General features: G+C 45.1%; 1 protein-coding gene across 1 annotated transcript in view; it reads right to left on the reverse strand.

Moving 5' to 3' along the window:
- The window catches only part of LOC142564488 (potassium channel, subfamily K, member 13-like), a 100180-nt gene extending 84553 nt beyond the window's left edge, over positions 1-15627 (reverse strand). Inside the window, exon 1 of the mRNA XM_075675505.1 lies at positions 14567-15627. Coding sequence (XP_075531620.1) covers positions 14567-14921 — 355 coding nt within the window. The 5' untranslated portion in view covers positions 14922-15627. The remainder of the gene's footprint in view (positions 1-14566) is intronic.
- Positions 15628-19421: the final 3794 nt, after the last annotated feature.

The raw sequence follows: 19421 nt of genomic DNA on the forward strand, positions 1-19421 counted from the left end.
AGACTAGAAGCAACATTTTCTGACATTGTGTAGGAAAGACGCTAGATATCATCGCTTTGCTCGTAAAAAAAAAAGAGACCGCCACAGCGTAGAAAAAGAATTCATAGTAAATTCTGTTAATTTCGGTGGATTTTCTGTGCCAAAATCAGGATTTTATTGTGAGCCACGCTGTAGTCTGGGAATGCGGATTAAGCATTAATCTTCTGTAGCCTGCAACTAAATCTAAGTACACGAGCGTTATTGCATATTCACCCCACCAAAATGCGGTCGCCGCCGTAGGTAGCGAACCGACGACCTCGATCTTAGCAGCGCACCGTTTTAGTCACCAAGCTAGTACTTCAGTTATCACTGTGTCATAGCGAGTCCATGTTTGATGAGAGAGAGAGAGAGAGGAAAGGGGAAAGGCAAGGAGGTTAACCAGAGAAAAAGATCCGGTTGGCTACCCTACACTGGGGAGAGAGGGGCCTCCTCCCCTACCTCCTCCTCCTCTTTGCCCAAAATTAAAATTCGTTCACAGAGACAATGGTTATATAGTAAATTATTTAGTTACTCTCTGATGTCTGCCAGTAATTTTTCTGGGGCTTAGAGGGAATTGTAAGTTCGCTCGACGCAAAAAAAAGTCAAGTCAGTAATATTACGTAAGTGCTGCTTTAAAAGTAAGCTTTAGCTCGGGGATAACTACAAACTTCCTCTTCAACTGCATGTTAAACACAGAAATTATCTAATGGAACAACCGACAGGGCGATTAGAATAAAATTTGCTGCCGAAGGACAAATTCAGGAATTGCCGGAAGCAAAAGTTTCATTGAGACAGTCAGACTTTTTGAAAAGTGGTCTGAAATTGGTAATTCTGGAAAAAAAGAACACTTGACGCCGAATGTTTCCAAATCTGCAGCTGAGCACCGAAAACATATAATACACTTCCGTAGAACACATCTATTGATGTATGACTTTCTATATATGACTTTAGACCTTATGGAAATATTTTACAATACTTACTAGCGTTTCGCAAAGATCGCACTAACAGGCTCGTTGTATGTTCGAGAGCAGTGCATATTACATCAATTTTATGGGCTTTGGATGTAATAATAGTTGAGTTTACATAATGCTTATGACCTTATTACTCAATTACGGGCTCTAAAACAGTGTATATTTTTTCAGTTTTGCCTTCTTGAACATATCATATTAAATATTGGACGGCCTAAATAAAAAAAATCAGCAATCTAAATTCTCTTTTCTTACCTTTTTTTAAAGCGCAACAAACAATCAATACCGCTGTAGTAGTAACAGAAAACAATTTCTCCGTTTCGATGCTTTGAGATAGAAACTGGTGTTGTCAAGGTTCTTCTCAAAGACAGTATCACGGCCAGGTTTGACCTTGCGAGAAAGCACACGCTCGCAAAAACCACAAGAAAATGGAAACGGGTTGCAACATTCTGGCTTTCTTCGCGGCGTGTCCGTTTTATGTTTTCTCTCAATGTCAAGTATGCAGCAACCATGCCAACAAAACATGCCGAAGGATGGTGCGGTTGGCACGTTGGAGCTGACCCCAAAAGCGGACATCTCCAGTTTAAGTGATTGACACAAGCTTGCCGTGTTCGTGGAGATAAGAAAAGTTTGGTCACAACCATCAACACTTACGCGTTAGTTACACATTTCAAGCAGTTACGCGCAAAATGTGTGCTATATTGTTTCGTGACAGTTATGTATTGTCACGTTGTCGTGTCGGTGAAGAAGCGGACACTGCCAATGGCGTGAGTTCAGATAGCATGTTACTGGGTGAACTTGTGCCCAGAGATGTACGAATAACACTCAGAGCAAGATGATAGCAACGAGAAAGATCGTACATTCCATCGCAATCACTGGCGCTTACGCACGTTCCAGAATGTACACGACTATTTGCGTCAAGCACGCATTATACAAAAGCTATTTCCGTAAAGATTCGGCGATGACATTCGGGAAAGTTCCTGTCCATGAAGGCGCGTCTTGTACCGAGCGATAGTTTTGTAACGGAGGTTGACCTGTCAAAAACTATCCCCGAAGCAAGATAAACAATGTGCGCGCGCCAGTATTGCCCCGCTTTGTAAGGACGAGGCGATGACGAATCACTTAAGTAAAAACAAATAATCATTTCATTGGGCCGGTTCTGTGCCCTGAAGATGAAGCTCTAACTCAGTGGCTGGCGATTGTGGTAGGCAGAGTAGCTGTCGGCTGATCAGAACAGAAACGCCTCTTACTCGGTGCCTATTTGTACTTGACGTAGAGTTTCTCGAAAACACTTGTATAGAAAGGACAGTGTTTAGGAATGAGATTGAAGCCTCGCGTTCATGACATACGTAGATTGGGTGATAGCAACAAGTCATCGAGAAAACACTGGTAGCAGCGACGTGCACAGGTAATGCAGAACACGCGCTTCGAGACACGAAACACGAAGTGGTTGCGCGAGAGGCGATGAAAAAGAAAGTGAAGTGAACGTATCACGTGGCGGTATCATTGCTGACCATCTGCACGCGCAGGTGCTGCACTTTTCAATACTTATCGCACATCACACACGCAAATAAACTCCCGTTTCAAAACTTTTTCCTTTTAGTTCTTTGTTTCATGCTACCGAACTTTCCTCCACAAACTCCCGTTTCTGAGATGACAAGCAGTAGAAAGTACCCAGAAAAATGCGAATTACTATTATTTTTTGTGCACCTATCTTGACAGAAGCAAACCTGGCGCTCTATGTAAATAGGGGCTCTACAAAGCTCCCGGCGTTCGTTCACGACTCGAGCCTCGCATATGTACAAAAAAAAAAAAAGAAAACTGTGGCATGATCTGGAGTTCCAGATAGGACGGACTTATGGACGAATGCGAACAGGTCGGAGGCTTCACGGATGTCGTTAACGCGTACATGAAGAACAACGGCACGGCAGATGTCGGGCGAGAGAATCGATCTCGCGTAGTACCGAGAAGATGGGAGATTTGCGAGATTTCGCGAATTCACGTTAGGGGTCGGAATGGGAGACACCGGAGGTGCGAGTAAAGATTGATTTTGCCATTATGGCCTTTCCTAGCAGGCTGGTGCCTCCACGTCGTGCCGTCTGTCACAAAAGAACAGTTCTTCCCATTTGCTATGTTATTCCCAATAATGATGGCGCATCTGAACTGGGAATGAATACCAAAAGAGAACGCAACGAATAAAGGAATGTATTTGCAACAATGCGTCAAGAAGCAAGCTGGGTGGTAGTTCACGGTCTTATCTGTGGCAAAGGACATCCACAGCGATCGCTCACTTCGGACATCTACCGTATTTATTTCCTTGTAGTCCGCGGACTGGAATTGTCTAAATGTCGAAATTTCGCGTGGTGCAGACTATGTAAAGGTGTGTACTTTACATGTAGCTTTTGTAATCACAGACGCACTTCATAAAAACAAGGCCTGACTTCGCCTAGGAGGCTTACAGTGATAAATCACAGCGATGTCTGTCGTAAAGTGTAACATTATGCATTTTAATAAAAAAAACCTGCGGTTGTACTCTTCGAGAATTTGTTTTCTTACGCACTGTACAACGGTGATATGCAAGTAGATTTAAAAAAAAATATTTTTATCTGAAGTGCTTCACTGAGCCGCGTACACCGGGTGCGGACTATACTCAGGAATGTATGGTAGTTAGAAAAGTGTACAGACAATGCTTGCTGAAAAGAAGTTCATGGTTTAGGCCATCTGCTGAAAATCGATGGTGTGGCCTTGCGCGATAGCGGAGTATGCCTGCCCCTCAGGGCTTGCCGGTTGTGATGAACTCGGGTATGGGATTTATCGAGTTAAATTTCTATTCACCAGTGCCATCGCCTTAGTCCAGCGGCGGATTGATGGAGAAGGGCAAAGTAATGCGGATTTCCGTGTGTGGACAGATGTGAGCTTGATACAGCATTTTACTGTTATGTTGCCTTCAAGACGATATAATGGCTCATAGATTGATTTGCAGAATTTCACAGCTTGTGCGCGTATATATATATATATATATATATATATATATATATATATATATATATATATATATATATATATATATATATATATATATATATATATATATATATATATATGATGTCGCAGTCGGTAGTGTGGGACGAAGAGAACGCTGATGGTGGAACTGCAGACGACAAAGAAGAGTTTAGTATTATCACTGTACTTCGCTTGTTATATATATATATATATATATATATATATATATATCGCACAACGGCTTTTATTGCAATTGGCGTTGTCACACTCCCCCTTCACTCACACCTTGTCCGTGCACTGCAAACCTCATTCTTTTCGTTCTGTTTCTACTTATTCGAGAGTAAACAGATTAAACGAGTGGCTAAGGTGAAAAAAAATCAAGGCACTAGAAAAAGAAGTGCGTTACGTACTTACTTTAAACATGTTTGCCCATCTGGATAATTGGGCGATTTTTTCTTTGGCTTGTTCAGGATATTACCTACAAACCATCGTCGTGATGAGACGAATAAGCGAAGAACGACAGCTTTTGAGACTTAACAACGGAAACCGGTGATTGATTCTCTGGAGGAGGATTCTTATCAGACGAGCATGCACGTGTAGGCACGTCTCATCCATACCCGCAGTCAGTGGTTGCTGCTGTCAATGCCCAGAATTTGTTGTTCTCACCTGCGTCCCACCCCAGCCGTAATGTTACAATACGCAACTTCTGCAAAACGCGTTGTTCCATGAACATTTATTGTGTCGTTTTTCTATACTTTTCTATGTATTTTTGCAGGTGGTACCACCAAGCTATCATGAACAGTGTGACCCACTACTGAGTGTTTTGCTGTTTTGTTACGTTTAAAGATTTTTTTCTTTTATTTAGCGAAACTCCATGTATTGAACATTTTCGTCGAAGCCGAGAAATGCGCAGGAATGCGTTCCTGTTTTTCTTTTACGTCATGCACACATTTCGGGGGGTGGGGGGGAGGAAGGAAAGAAAAAGAAAGAAGGAAAGAAAGAAAGAAAGAACTTTAGCTATAGAGAGGGACAACAATTTTGACGTGGCGGTGTTCACGCGACTCTCTCTAAATTGTTTATTTCTCTTCTTATGCCCCCTCGCCCGTCTCGCATTGCGATCGTCGCTCCTCCTATCAACCTTTCAACGCCATCGCTCTTCGGAATTTGCTTTCGATATCATCCCCGAGACAACCGCGTGGCAGACGCGTCTCCCTCTCAAGAGGGGCGTCCGTGCATTGCTTGTGAAAGATACGCTCAAGGTTGCCCGCAGTTCGGAATGAAGCGCGCTCTTCTATTTTGCATATTGAGAGCTCCGAGCTCACTCCCAGGAGAAGCCGCATCTGCACCTCGAACTTTTAAGGGAGTTCGAATGCAGCGCGCATGCCCCCTTCGTCTCGAAGCGTCTTTATTTTCTCCCGCTCTCCACTACTCACGTGCCCTGGTCTTCTTATCTGCCTCCCTTCGTCCTTCAATGCTTGCTTTTTTCTTTCCGTTTTTTTTTCGTTTACTTGTTCTCTCCACATTAAACTCTGCGATGCTCACTTCAACTCCTCTCAACCTTCCCCGATACGGTTCCGCTCGTACTAAATTCTTCGTTTCTTTCCTCACCAACTTAGAACCTTAATTGCGTTCTTCCTTTCTTCTATCTTGGTGCCTTACGTTCCAAGTTGCTTATGTAAACTTTATCCCAAACTTCCCGTCTTGCCTCTGCTTTTCCTCGTTCCAAACACATTACGGTGATGGCGAGGTGATAACTCGATTATTCTTGTCGTACCGCTGCCTTTCATCACGACGAAAATATTTTACAAGGGCTGCAACCTAGAGCCGCCACTTCTGTTGCGCTCGCCTTTTCGTCGTCTTCGTCTAGTCAGAGCTGCTGCTTGTCAAATAGGAACTGTATTGAACTGTGCCTTGATATTCTGGGTATTGTCTTTGGGAGGCTACCCTCTAGGAAAATGTCATAAGGATGTCTGCGCGGCTGTTCAGAAGTTTTGTGTCTAATTAGGACAAATTCCTTGCTAATTTTTCAAAACGGAGTTATATTACTCCTTTTTTGTATGTGATATAAACTTTTCTCATTATTATTTATTTTCTGATTTGATTAACTTTATTTCCTAATTTATTCGATTCGTGGTCAATCCGAAGTTGGTAAGAGCTACTCATAACGGCAAACCAACCAATCACCACACCGTGCTGTGGCAGGCAATGGAGCATGAATGTAACATTCGATGAACGTAATTATTTGGTTGCCCGAAAGGCACAAAGCCAGAAAGACACTCCAGACAACGTGGCATCACACTGGTGTACGCAAGTTTCTACCCCACTGGAATTGCGACAAGGCAAGAAGTCACGGGAGCCAACACCAGACAGCACCAGACCACGGTGGTCGGCTCACCAGGCTGCACCAAACTATTACGTCTTAACCACCTTCTGTCGCCAGTATGTGGCGAAAATTATTTAAATTCTGGTATATTTTACGTGTCAAAACTCCGACGCGATTCGTAGGCGCGTCCATAGTGGTTGACTACATATTAGTCCTGACCAGCTGGGTTTCTGTAACGAGCGCCTGACTATAAGTACACGGGCATCCCTTGCATTTCGCCCCAATCAAAATGCAGCTGCGGCCGGCGTCGAACCCTCGACTTCGAGCTCACCAGCGCAACGCCTTAACACCTAGGCCATCGCGGTGGTTCCAGAATGCAGCATTGTGACGGTAAACACCAGGCAGCACCTGATAGCAGCAGTAGGTACACCACCCAGCACCAGACTTTGGCACTGCGCCCACTTTGCCGCACCAGAACACTGTGGTGTGATTCTGAGTACCTGACAGAGCCAGGCCGTAGAAACGGGCGCTCCAAAATTCCCTAGACCATTTAGGCGTGCACAGAACTCTGCGCCAGACTCTGCTTCCGCGTAAATTATTTAGACGCGAGACTATTGTGGTGTTTACGCTAAATATCCTGTCACTGTTCTGTTGCTTTTCAGCTTGAAACTGTTCAATTCCTGGTTTCTCGTTAAGTTTCCTCCAGCAGGCATGCATTTTTTAATCTTCTTTCTTTGCTTAATTCGGTGTTTCCTTACTCACTTGCTTGAAGCCTTCAGTACTAGCTCCCTTTATTTCTTATTTGTTCTATCCTCGTATTGCTTTCTTCTTTTTCTTCTCTCGTTTGCTTTGCTTCCTTCCAGACTTCTGTGCAAGCTTCCTTCCTTTGCTCGCATCTAGTTAAATTTATCTCACCTTCTGTCATTGCGCTTGTTCCTTTCTTGCTTTATTGTCGCCCATATGTCCGTTCGACCAATATTATGAGTTGCGCAGTTGAAGGAACGTTTTATTCATGCAGGAGAAATGAAAGCCTGAGGTAAGGGACAAAGACGCGGGTAAATTAGAACGTATTTTCTCCATACTCGTTCAATCTTCGAGCAGATGCAGCGATAGATCTGCGAGGTACAGAAGAGAGAACTAACGACGGGTTGGTACGACACAAGGACCCGCAGACCCGGAAATGCTCGGCCACAGATCAAAGGGCTCCGCGGTTAGGAGGCAAAAAAAAAGCAATTCCGCTCAGAAGTCGGGCAATCACGACGTCATTTCGCGTTGTTTACCCAATCAATGGCAGGGAAAGTTTCTAGCAACGCATTCACAAGCCGAAAGCAAGGGATTACGTTTTACTGTCTTTTTTTTTAATCTCGCTTTCGTTGGTGTTTGACCTTTTGTGTCAATAGCCTGATTGCTTTAACTCTTTCGGATAGTAAGGCAAATGGACAGTAAATTGCCTGTCGGCTAGACTGTGGTCGCGTAGATCATCAGAGATGCTACAGTAGGAAGCTTTGAACATCGCTGGGAGCCTCTCCTGGCAATCTTGGACACTGTCGTTGCTCCCCGGAGTCCCAAATGCCAAACACGTTTTGGTAACTCGCTGCTTCTGTGCACGTGACTACATAGTTTTCGGGTGCCTGTTTTAGGACTTGCCGATAGAAAGGTCATCCCACGACGCAATTCGTTACTCGTGCAACTTTCAGGAGATGCATCGACAGCCAGAGTGTCGTAAGCTATCTCAAGCAGACCAAGTGTTTTTTGCGCTTGTCGAGAATAGCCCGAACGAACATGAAGTGAATGCGCGACCAAACCGCAAGCGAGCAATTACCATTGCGTAAGCGATATTTGAACAGCCCCCGAGAGCATGCGATCCCTTCAGTCCAGGTTTCTTCGGCAATAGCTAGCCATTGAAAAAAGGATATGGCTCACTGATTCAGAAAGAAATCACCGTGACAGCGCCTCCTTAGCGATTGCTGTAAGTCTTCGATTCTCAAGGTATAGCGAAATAATGGGCACATCGGAGAAATAAGAAAGCGCGGGGATTGACGCTTAAGAAAGCGCATAGGCGAGTAAACTTGTTCTAAATTAGGGTGGTTTATATCCACTATGACATACATACAAAAATATCTACATGCACTTAGCACGCTAGGACTCCTCACACTAAAGTGTCAAGCAGCTCTATATCCAAGATCCGATCATCAATCTGTCTATACTCTGCCCTCAAAGCTGTAACAACGCCAAATAACATTGACACGCGTACCTCTCTGCCTTTTTTCGGTGAGTGCTAAAAGTGCTAAAGTTATTAAAGTGCTTAAGTTAGTTCGTTAGTGCTAAAAGTTGTCGCTGAGCGGAAGACGTGCCTCTCCGTCTCAGAATTTTTTGCAATGTTATCACTGGTCCTATCTGTCGGCTATGTTTTTCCGAGCCTTGTGTATTATCACACGAACAGCGGAGTACATGTTTAGAACTTACGTGAACTTCAACGCTTATGCTTGAACTTTCGACGAGTCATGCGTAAAAGCCGATGCGTGTGGCCAGCAAATCAGCTTTCGATGATACTCCCCTGTACTCGCCGCTGTCGCTGTGTTTGCACGTTAGTTGTTTTGTAGGCGCAAGTTCGCCCTACAAAGTGTTATTCTGACAACGATCGAAACGGCCACGGACCACGAAAATTCCTACAAATAAGACGTTTCGGCTCCCGCGCGGGTGCCGAAACGTTTTATTTTTGTGAACTTTCGTGGTCCGTGTTCATTTTACTTGTCATGTATGTTCCCGGCCAAACAAGTTTCCGTCGGAATCTTGATTTCAAAGTGTTAGTTTTGTGACTAGCAGTTGTGCGGTCGTTTTATTTTTCAACATCACTACACCATGACAATATACATAAAAATATCTAAGTATCACCGTTAGCTGGATTTTCCACGTAGGGGACAAAAGTGCCTTCTGCCATTGATCCAGAAATTAATTATATTACCGTTAAAGTGGAGTGCTTCCTACTAGCTCTCAATAGCTTCTAACAGGCTACAATAAATATAGAGTCACAAAATAGAATTCCGTACTTTCGAGGTTCAAGTTATAACTCAGAGTTAAATATCCACCGCAGACACTGGAAATCGTGCGTGTGCAAAAAAGTAAAGAAGTTTTGAAAACTCGTAAGGTATGTATGGTGATTTACCACACAGTGTCCTCTAGTTACTGTCGAGACCAGTGAACAATCTACGGGGAACCAGATTGGCCCCGAACCTCACAAATTCTACTTACTATGAATTATTACACTAACTTATAAATTGTGACTTGTTGCGTCGTGACATTACTCATCGCATCTTTGGACCACTATCGCATTGTAGTAAGGCAGTCATCAGATAGCCATCCCGCAGTACAGGCAGCCGGCGCCGAAACTTCGCGTCCCAGCCGTAGCGCCGTAACTAAGATCCTAACGAACGGAGGAAACAGTGTTCAGTAGAACGTGCACAGCTAATATTGATGCACATGCGCCCAGCTTCTCACAAATGATGAACACCGGTGCCCTGGAAGTTTGCCGCGCACACACTCGTCGCAACGTGCGTGGCCATGGACATGGATCTTGGCTGGACGCTATGGGCCAAAGAAAACGACTGGAGGGGGTGCCCTTTCACTACCCTTCAACATGTCGGGGGGTTTTCGGGGCCTCCCAACCAGATGGTCTCACCATTTTCTTTTGTGGCACATTCAGTCTACCGTACCACAGACTTTCGTGGCACATTCATACCGTAACGCCTCTTTTTAGGCAGAGCAGCGCGTAGCAAACAGGGGCAAATTAATTCAGTAATTTATGACCTTGTATGCGCCGAAACAGCACAGAGGGTGTTGAGGGATGCCGTAGTGGCAAGTTCTACGTTAATTTTGAGAACCCGGGCTTTTTCTTTTCACGCGCACTGCTTGCTCGGTACATCTTTTTTTCTTTTTTCGTTTTGTTATCAACCACATTGCCGCGGCTGGGTTCAAACCCACGGCCGAACAAGGACAAAGATGCACTGCTTGAGAAAATGACGCGTGCAGGACTGCTTTCTGTATCCCTTCTTCATCCGGGCTTTTTTCGCGTTTCTCGACCCATCTTGGGTAGAACCAATAAACTAGCCCGAATCAAATCTTTCTAGAAATCTGTAGCGCATTTCCAGCGAAGCTGTCTATGGCTAGGATGTGGGGGAAAATATGTCCGAGATGCTGAAAAAAAATCATGTGGGCCGATCGTGGTGATAGTGCAGAAAGCGGCCAAGCTCAAAGCCACATACTTCTCTGTGCTCGGAGACCTGTAACGTGCCCTTCAACCACCCTTGTAACACGTGAGACCCTAAGAAGTCCCAGGGCACAACACGATACAATAAGGAAGAGTTTTACTACTTTATGCGCCGGACGAAAGTTGAGCAGCATAGAATTATTCGAGAGATCGTTCACCGCACTCCAGGATCCGAGCCGCTGTGGGTGTTCCTCACGGGTCCCACAGGATGGGGAAACACCTTTGTCCTCCGTCTCATGATGGAAATTTAAATTTGCAGTGAGAGGCGCGACTCCGGATATATCGTCTACGTTATGTAGGTAAGCACTGGGAATTGGCGGTGCTGGAACTTGGAGGAACGACCGTTCATGCGACGTTCAAGTTGATAGGACACAGCGATGGGATAGCGATCTAAATGCGTTTCGCACAGCTGTCAGCAATGTGAAATGCGTGCTCATTGACGAAGTGAGCATATTATCCGCGGGTACCTTCAACTGCATCGACTCGCGCCCCTGTCAAATCACATGCAAGTACATTGAACCATGCGGAGGCCTGGATGGCGTCGTGTGCGGTGGCCTGAGGCAACTACCACCCGTGTGAAGTCTTCAAGAGCGCTCGAGGACACAAGATCTACCAAATGTACAACCAACTGCAGTTTACCATAGCGACGGTAAGGCAATGATCAATATGGGGACCAAGTGAATGAAATTTAAGAAGGAGCAAGGCAGAAGTAGGCCGTAAGGTTATCTGTTGTGTTTTTTTAACTTATTTAACATAACCGCCAAATTAAGTAAATTAAGATATATTTATACAAAACCAACAGCTTCACTGGTCATGCATCTTCACATAGTGCAAGGGCTCTGAATTATTATTTTCCTCCTGTTTGCCAATGCACGTTTTGCAAGTAATGACAGTGTTAGTCGTGATCTGCACCGCAGCTGCTATTAACCTTCCCCATTGCGATCTGAACCACTTCATTTGCACCGCTCCGCCTGCTGATTCCTGCCCCCTTCGCCATAGAAAATGCAGACCCCGTCAGGCCGGGGTTTTTTTAGGGGAAGTCGCACAGGCCGCCATTGGAATAGGAACCTGACAACGTTTAACGCTAGAACGTTATCTAGTGAGGCGAGTCTAGCAGTGCTATTGGAGGAATTAGAGGGCAGTAAATGGGATATAATAGGGCTCAGTGAAGTTAGGAGGCCAAAAGAAGCATATACAGTGCTAAATAGCGGGCACGTCCTGTGCTACCGGGGCTTAGCGGAGAGAAGAGAACTAGGAGTCGGATTCCTGGTTAATAAGAATATAGCTGGTAACATACAGGAATTCTATAGCATTAACGAGAGGGTGGCAGGTCTTGTTGTGAAACTTAATAAGAGGTACAAAATGAAGATTGTACAGGTCTACGCCCCTACATCCAGTCATGATGACCAGGAAGTCGAAAGCTTCTATGAAGACGTGGAATCGGCGATGGGCAGAGCGAAAACTAAATACACTATACTAATGGGCGACTTTAATGCCAAGGTAGGCAAGAAGCAGGCTGGAGACAAGGCAGTGGGTGAATATGGCATAGGCACTAGGAATAGCAGGGGAGAGTTATTAATAAAGTTTGCGGAACAGAATAATATGAGGATAATGAATACCTTCTTCCGCAAGCGGGATAGTCGAAAGTGGACGTGGAGGAGCCCGAACGGCGAGACTAGAAATGAAATAGACTTCATACTCTGCGCTAACCCTGGCATCATACAAGATGTGGACGTGCTCGGCAAGGTGCGCTGCAGTGACCACAGGATGGTAAGAACTCGAATTAGCCTAGACCTAAGGAGGGAACGGAAGAAACTGGTACATAAGAAGCCGATCAATGAGTTAGCGGTAAGAGGGAAAACAGAGGAATTCCAGATCAAGCTACAGAACAGGTATTCAGCTTTAACTCAGGAAGAGGACCTTAGTGTTGAAGCAATAAACGACAATCTTGTGGGCATCATTAAGGAGTGTGCAATGGAAGTCGGTGGTAACTCGGTTAGGCAGGATACCAGCAAACTATCGCAGGAGACGAGAGATCTGATCAAGAAACGCCAATGTATGAAAGCATCTAACCCTACAGCTAGAATAGAACTTGCAGAACTTTCGAAGTTAATCAACAAGCGTAAGACAGCTGACATAAGGAAGTATAATATGGATAGAATTGAACATGCTCTCAGGAACGGAGGAAGCCTAAAAACAGTGAAGAAGAAACTAGGAATTGGCAAGAATCAGATGTATGTGTTAAGAGACAAAGCCGGTAATATCATTACTAATATGGATGAGATAGTTCAAGTGGCTGAGGAGTTCTATAGAGATTTATACAGTACCAGTGGTATCTACGACGATAATGGAAGAGAAAATCGTCTAGAGGAATTCGAAATCCCGAAGGTAACGCCGGAAGAGGTAAAGAAAGCCTTAGGAGATATGAAAAGGGGGAAGGCAGCTGGGGAGGATCAGGTAACAGCAGTTTTGTTGAAGGATGGTGGACAGATTGTTCTAGAGAAACTGGCCACCCTGTATACGCAATGCCTCATGACCTCGAGCGTACCGGAATCTTGGAAGAACGCTAACATAATCCTAATCCATAAGAAAGGGGACGCCAAAGATTTGAAAAATTATAGACCGATCAGCTTACTGTCCGCTGCCCACAAAGTATTTACTAAGGTAATTGCAAATAGAATCAGGAACACCTTAGACTTCTGTCAACCAAAGGACCAGGCAGGATTCCGTAAAGGCTACTCAACAATAGACCATATTCACACTATCAATCAAGTGATAGAGAAATGTGCAGAATATAACCAACCCTTATATATAGCTTTCATTGATTACGAGAAAGCGTTTGATTCAGTCGAAACCTCAGCAGTCATGGAGGCATTACGGAATCAGGGTGTAGATGAGGCATATGTAAAAATACTGGAAGATATCTATAGCGGCCCCACAGCCACCGTAGTCCTCCATAAAGCAAGCAACAAAATCCCAATAAAGAAAGGCGTCAGGCAGGGAGATACGATATCTCCAATGCTATTCAAAACGTGTTTACAGGAGGTATTCAGAGACCTGGATTGGGAAGATTTGGGGATAAAAGTTAATGGAGAATACCTTAGTAACTTGCGATTCGCTGATGATATTGCCTTGCTTAGTAACTCAGGGGACCAATTGCAATGCATGCTCACTGACCTGGAGAGGCAAAGCAGAAGAGTGCGTCTAAAAATTAATCTGCAGAAAACTAAAGTAATGCTTAACAGTCTCGGGAGAGAACAGCAATTTACAATAGGCAGCGAGGTACTGGAAGTCTTAAGGGAATACACCTACTTAGGGCAGGTAGTGACGGCGGATCCGGATCATGAGACGGAAATAATCCGAAGAATAAGAATGGGCTGGGGTGCGTTTGGCAGGCATTCCCAAATCATGAACAGCAGGTTGCCATTATCCCTCAAGAGAAAAGTATATAATAGCTGTGTCTTACCAGTACTCACCTACGGGGCGGAAACCTGGAGGCTTACTAAAAGGGTTTTACTCAAATTGAGGGCGACACAACGAGCTATGGAAAGAAGAATGATAGGTGTAACGTTAAGGGATAAGAAAAGAGCAGATTGGGTGAGGGAACAAACGCGAGTTAATGACATCTTAGTTGAAATCAAGAAAAAGAAATGGGCATGGGCAGGACATGTAATGAGGAGGGAAGATAACCGATGGTCATTAAGGGTTACGGACTGGATCCCAAGGGAAGGGAAGCGTAGCAGGGGGCGGCAGAAAGTTAGGTGGGCGGATGAGATTAAGAAGTTTGCAGGGACGGCATGGCCACAATTAGTACATGACCGGGGTTGTTGGAGAAGTATGGGAGAGGCCTTTGCCCTGCAGTGGGCGTAACCAGGCTGATGATGATGACGATGATGATGATGAGGAGGGGGGCTTTTTGTCTGCTTTCTCGGTATCTGCTCTCGTTTAACAAAGAAACTTTGTTATTATCTAGTGAACACCACTCACCGATTGTGGACACCACGGTCCCGACAAAGTAGAAGGCTCCGACGAAGTCCCAGCGGGGCCTCTTGCTCGGAAGCAAATTCCTGGAAGACGCGTTGCCGTGCTCCTCGAGGAGCCTGACCACGTCTTCCGGGTCAACCGTGCCGTTGTACTTGAGCCAAAAGTCGCGCAGCACCTGGTTGTAACGTTCGCGGGCCTCTACTTCTCCGGGTCCCTCAATGGCCCTGAAGAGCAGGGCGCCCAGGATCATGTACACGAGAAGCACCACGCCGAGAAGCACGAAGCGGGCGTTCTCCTCGCGAAGTCGCAGCAACCGTCGACAGCAGCCGCCCTGGCGGCGAGGCAGGTGCCGCTTCATGCAGCAGTACGGAGCCGGCACTTCACCGTCGCAGGTCGTCGCCGGTCTTCTGCCGCGTCTAGCATGGACGGCGTCGTCATCGCGGATGTGCTCGGCCAAACGTAGTAGCGTAGCACGTGCCTGGTCATTACCTCAAGAAGACGTCGTGAATCGTTCTAGACTCTAGCACGATGGAAACGTGAGCGCTGATGTGCTCAGCCAAACATCGTAGAGCAGCACGCAACTGGCCATTAGCACAAGAAGACGTCGCGAATCGTTCGAGACTCTAGCACAATGTAAACGTGAGGTACTCAGCAGTACACCATTCGTCGCCGTTGTCTACTCGGAAAAGTTTCACATTGAGACGCTCGCGTTACCTGACGCTGGACCTCGGATAAACGTGGTCTCGGGAAAACGAAGCACTGCCTAGGTTCTGCAAATGTGATCGAAGGAATGCACCTTATAGAAGTCCGCGCCATGGAGAGTTGTTTCGAAGCTTCAAGCAAGGAAATTGTTTTGGAGTGGATCGCGTTAGCAGTCACTCTTTCGAACGCGCTGTTCAAGCCACAGACAAAGCATTGTTCTTGCTAGACCTATTGCTCATTTTGAAAAAGTTTGCGTTCCCTTATTGTCATACTGGTCTAAAAAGAAATCTGGGGTTACTATATAAGGACATATATTTGTAACACATAAATGTTATAAATGCTCGTCTGGCTCTTTCTGAAGGACATGTCATCCACTGTCAAGCTGGGGTTTCTTATTATAACACATTGAGCAGCCTCTTGCTGTTTTCAACGTTTTATCGAGGGCTTTCTTCTGTTTCTTGTGCAGAATTTCAGTACTATTCTTTTATACAGGCGTTGTGGCAGGACTATGGCAGTGTTTTCAAATGACATTCTTTGTCATTTTGCTGAATACACAAATGTGTAATGCCATACTAAAGATCCTGACCATGCATATTTGTTAACGCAAACCAATATACTAGAACACATGTTAGAAGCTTGTCGCTGGTTACCGAAAATCACCTGGATCATGAAGTTCTTACACAAAGCATGAAGGAAGCTACTGATTAGCTCACTAAAATGCCCTGATGTTTCTCATCAGTTCAGATGGTCGAGGTACGAATTTTCCTTTATAATTTGCAAACGTTCTTGTTGAAAATGACCTCATGGAAGCATGATGCGCTCCCGAAGGTGCGTTTGACTCTCTGGTTAAGAAAAAATCAAGGTTCTGCTCTCGCACAACGAGAAGTTTGTTTTACGCCTGTTTTAAGCCGGTATTGCTCAATGTTTACCTGTCATTGAAACCATTTTAGCCATAAGATTGGTCCTTCACAATTAATGCGCACGCTTTGCTACTGGCTGTCAGTCTTCTTTAGCACCGACCTAAAATAACAAAACTTTTAGGTGATGTGTCCCACAATGTGAGTAACACATTTTACCAGTGCATGGAAGTATATATCACTTATCGGTCTATATAGACCTATGAGACCTAAACGGAGGTTTACGCAGCTTCTCGGGCATTTTCGCTTCTACTAAATATTCTTACTAATAATTTAAAGGAGTATGTATTTGTTGACAAGAACCTACGAGAAGAAAGGAACGCCTTTCGACCACACCAAAATGTCGACCACGCGCAGGTAAAAGTTTCCAGTCGGGCGATATATTGGCATTCGCGTTCGAGCACTCTTTTCTAATGAGCATTCAGCGGTGGAAATCGCGGTGATTCTTTGGGAGAGATGTAAATATGGTTGTCAATGCTAAGTAGATACATAGACTTGGACACGCTCCTTTGCCATCTCAGCTAAATGAATATTTCAAGAATTCTGGAGAGCGTTCTATTCCTAACTCTACCTTATGGGTTTACAAAACTCTACACAAAGCGATCAGTTCTTCAAAGCCACAGCCACTATTATCCTCTGTAGAAACTTACGCCGCCGTTTCAATCTTCCACAGCTGCACGTTTCTTTCAAATGGCAGTAATGTATGAACAAATTGAACCTAGTTTTGAACATCTCTCTACAATGGTGAGCTCATCATATCGTTCCTTGTCGTTTACACCAATATTCCGCTCACGTATGTCCCGCTCCATCTGTAAATTGAAACTCGACAGCGAACAATTATCGACGGTGTTAAACATCTTGCAGAGACAAGCTTCGGATGTGCTCTTTCTGGCAATATTGATAGTGACAGGACACATTTGCGGAAAGCTCCATCGCAATACTGTGATTGTCTTTCCGCTGTTATTCCTGTGTTGAACCATTGTTCGAGCCTGCCGTAGTGTAAAGCGTATGCTGAAATTTCTGCCTGACCTAACTTTCTTATGGCCACGAAAATCGAGTCTTCGGGAGTTCAGGACCAGTCAGTGTGCATCCGTGTACGTGCAGTTCTAAACGAATTCTTCTTGAACCTATTCGCTACCATTCTCCGATCAGCTGACGCACTGAGCTTCAGTGGCAGTGATAGAGTTTCAATCGTTTGAGTGAGAGCTGTTCTTCGTATGCATCGCAACTCGAGTTGTTTCTTATTCTAGCCGATCACCTCTTTCGCTGCAATGAAGTTGAACTGAGATACACATGCACAGATTTCTTCAAAGATACACATTCTTGATCTTAGACTTATGCATGGGCAGCTTTTACAAAGACATCCGCAGAATCGTCGAAGATAGTAATTTTCTTGACGTAAGTGCCTTCAAAGAACTATCCACGATGGAGATACTTCAATATACTTCAAAGAAAAATTTAAACACTCAACTTTACATCAAAGGTCTCCGACATCCTTTCTACTAAGTACGCATTGGTTTTCATGTATGGTTTGCACTGCCAAGGGTCTTGTGCGAGTGAGATCGGCACAGCCTGCAACACGCTTGCCACACTTGGCCCCTCAATCATACATGGAGTTTAGCAATGCATGTCAAATTTAACGACATCATGTCGGACCTCGCTCTGTTCGATAACAGGTATTATTCGTTTTAAGCTGAACGCCTCATGCGGAATCCATGCATTGTGATCTAAATGTGAAATTGAATATGTGCCTCGCTGGGTAGAAATGTGCACAAAAAAATTCTGCTATGTAACACCTTGAAACAAGTGCCTTCTGGCGTGTACAAGCCGATTCGTGACAGAGCAATTTCTTCCGATAATGTTTCCGCTTTGGGATCAGGTTACGCGCTTCTGAATTCAAAAGAGACAGAAAAATAGGGGTTTCTTCAAGTAGGTCACACCAGTGGTCATCGGCCGGGTCACTGCTGGAAACGGCGGACGTATCCTCGAAAGGATGTTCACGCGTAAAGCACCCAAGCACCGCTCCACAGATCGCGCACTGCCCTGCACCAACACAAACACAAACGCACACACGAAACTAGCAGCGTTGACACTCGAGACGTCACGGAGAAGAACCGCACGGCAACGTGCATGCAGCACCGCTGCTACGCAAGCGTATCCAAACCTTCACGTGGGGGAATAAGCGAAAAGCCGTCTCAATTCACGCGCGACCGCTCCACAAGGATGCCGGAGATCAGCTGGTTTGGAGGGGCAGCGTCCCAACACTGAGAGGAGGCTCGGAGCGCTTTCCGTTTCCGAACGAGCTTCCCTCGTGTACGTTACTTATTGCGCGAGTTTTTTTTTTCCCCTCCTTCCTCTCAGATGCTCGAGCGCCACCCCACTTAAGCCGCGAGAGTGGCGCCATCTTTCGCGCTCTCGCCGAAACGCGGAACTGAAAACGCACCCCAGCTTTCAGGCCGGCGGGTCATCTATGCTCAATAATTATATGCTGATCAGAAACAAAAAAATGGGCGAGTTTGTATGGAAGCATCGATAACTTGGAGCGCGAACTACGAGGACAAAAACAAAAGCACGAGAAGAGAGAAGACACAGCGACGTGCAAATTATAGGCTGTTGGTCTTCAGAAGACAACGAGCTGACTGCCGGGCTAGTTAGTTAACGATCACAGGAAACCAACTCATGCAGATGAGACGAATTGAGAAGTAGCACACAGAAGACGCCGGGCTCATTAGCAACTGTGTGTATCTATTATCATGCTGTGCAGTTTATATAGGGACAAGGCAGCATAACTAGACGAAGAAAAAAATTAACAAGGAAGAACAAGGTATTAGAGGAAAACGCTTCGCATACAAGGCCAATTTCGTTACTTAGCTCTAACAAGAAAATCCGTGTCTTCATTGAAAGTTCCAGGGATGGAGTGTTAATCAAAATAGGCGCGATCAACCTCGAAAGCCTCTAATATTTCTTTGGTGCATTTGTCAAGGTGTCTATGAAAAGCTTCACACTACACAGCCGTACAGGTGTGCACTGGTCACAGTGCAATCCAAAAGTTTCACATAATGCCGGTGTTTCAACGTTCTTGAGTTAATTTTCGCAGCCTGTCATTAACACGCCTGTCAGATTGGCCGACGTATTGTTCTCCACACGGGCAAAAGGGAAAGAATAAACTAACTGCAGGACGCACTCAGCAAACTCGCTCGTGTTCTTAGTGATACAAACACTTTGCGAGCGCTTGTTAC

Source organism: Dermacentor variabilis, chromosome 11 (genome assembly GCF_050947875.1).
Source record: "Dermacentor variabilis isolate Ectoservices chromosome 11, ASM5094787v1, whole genome shotgun sequence".
Taxonomy (NCBI): domain Eukaryota; kingdom Metazoa; phylum Arthropoda; class Arachnida; order Ixodida; family Ixodidae; genus Dermacentor; species Dermacentor variabilis.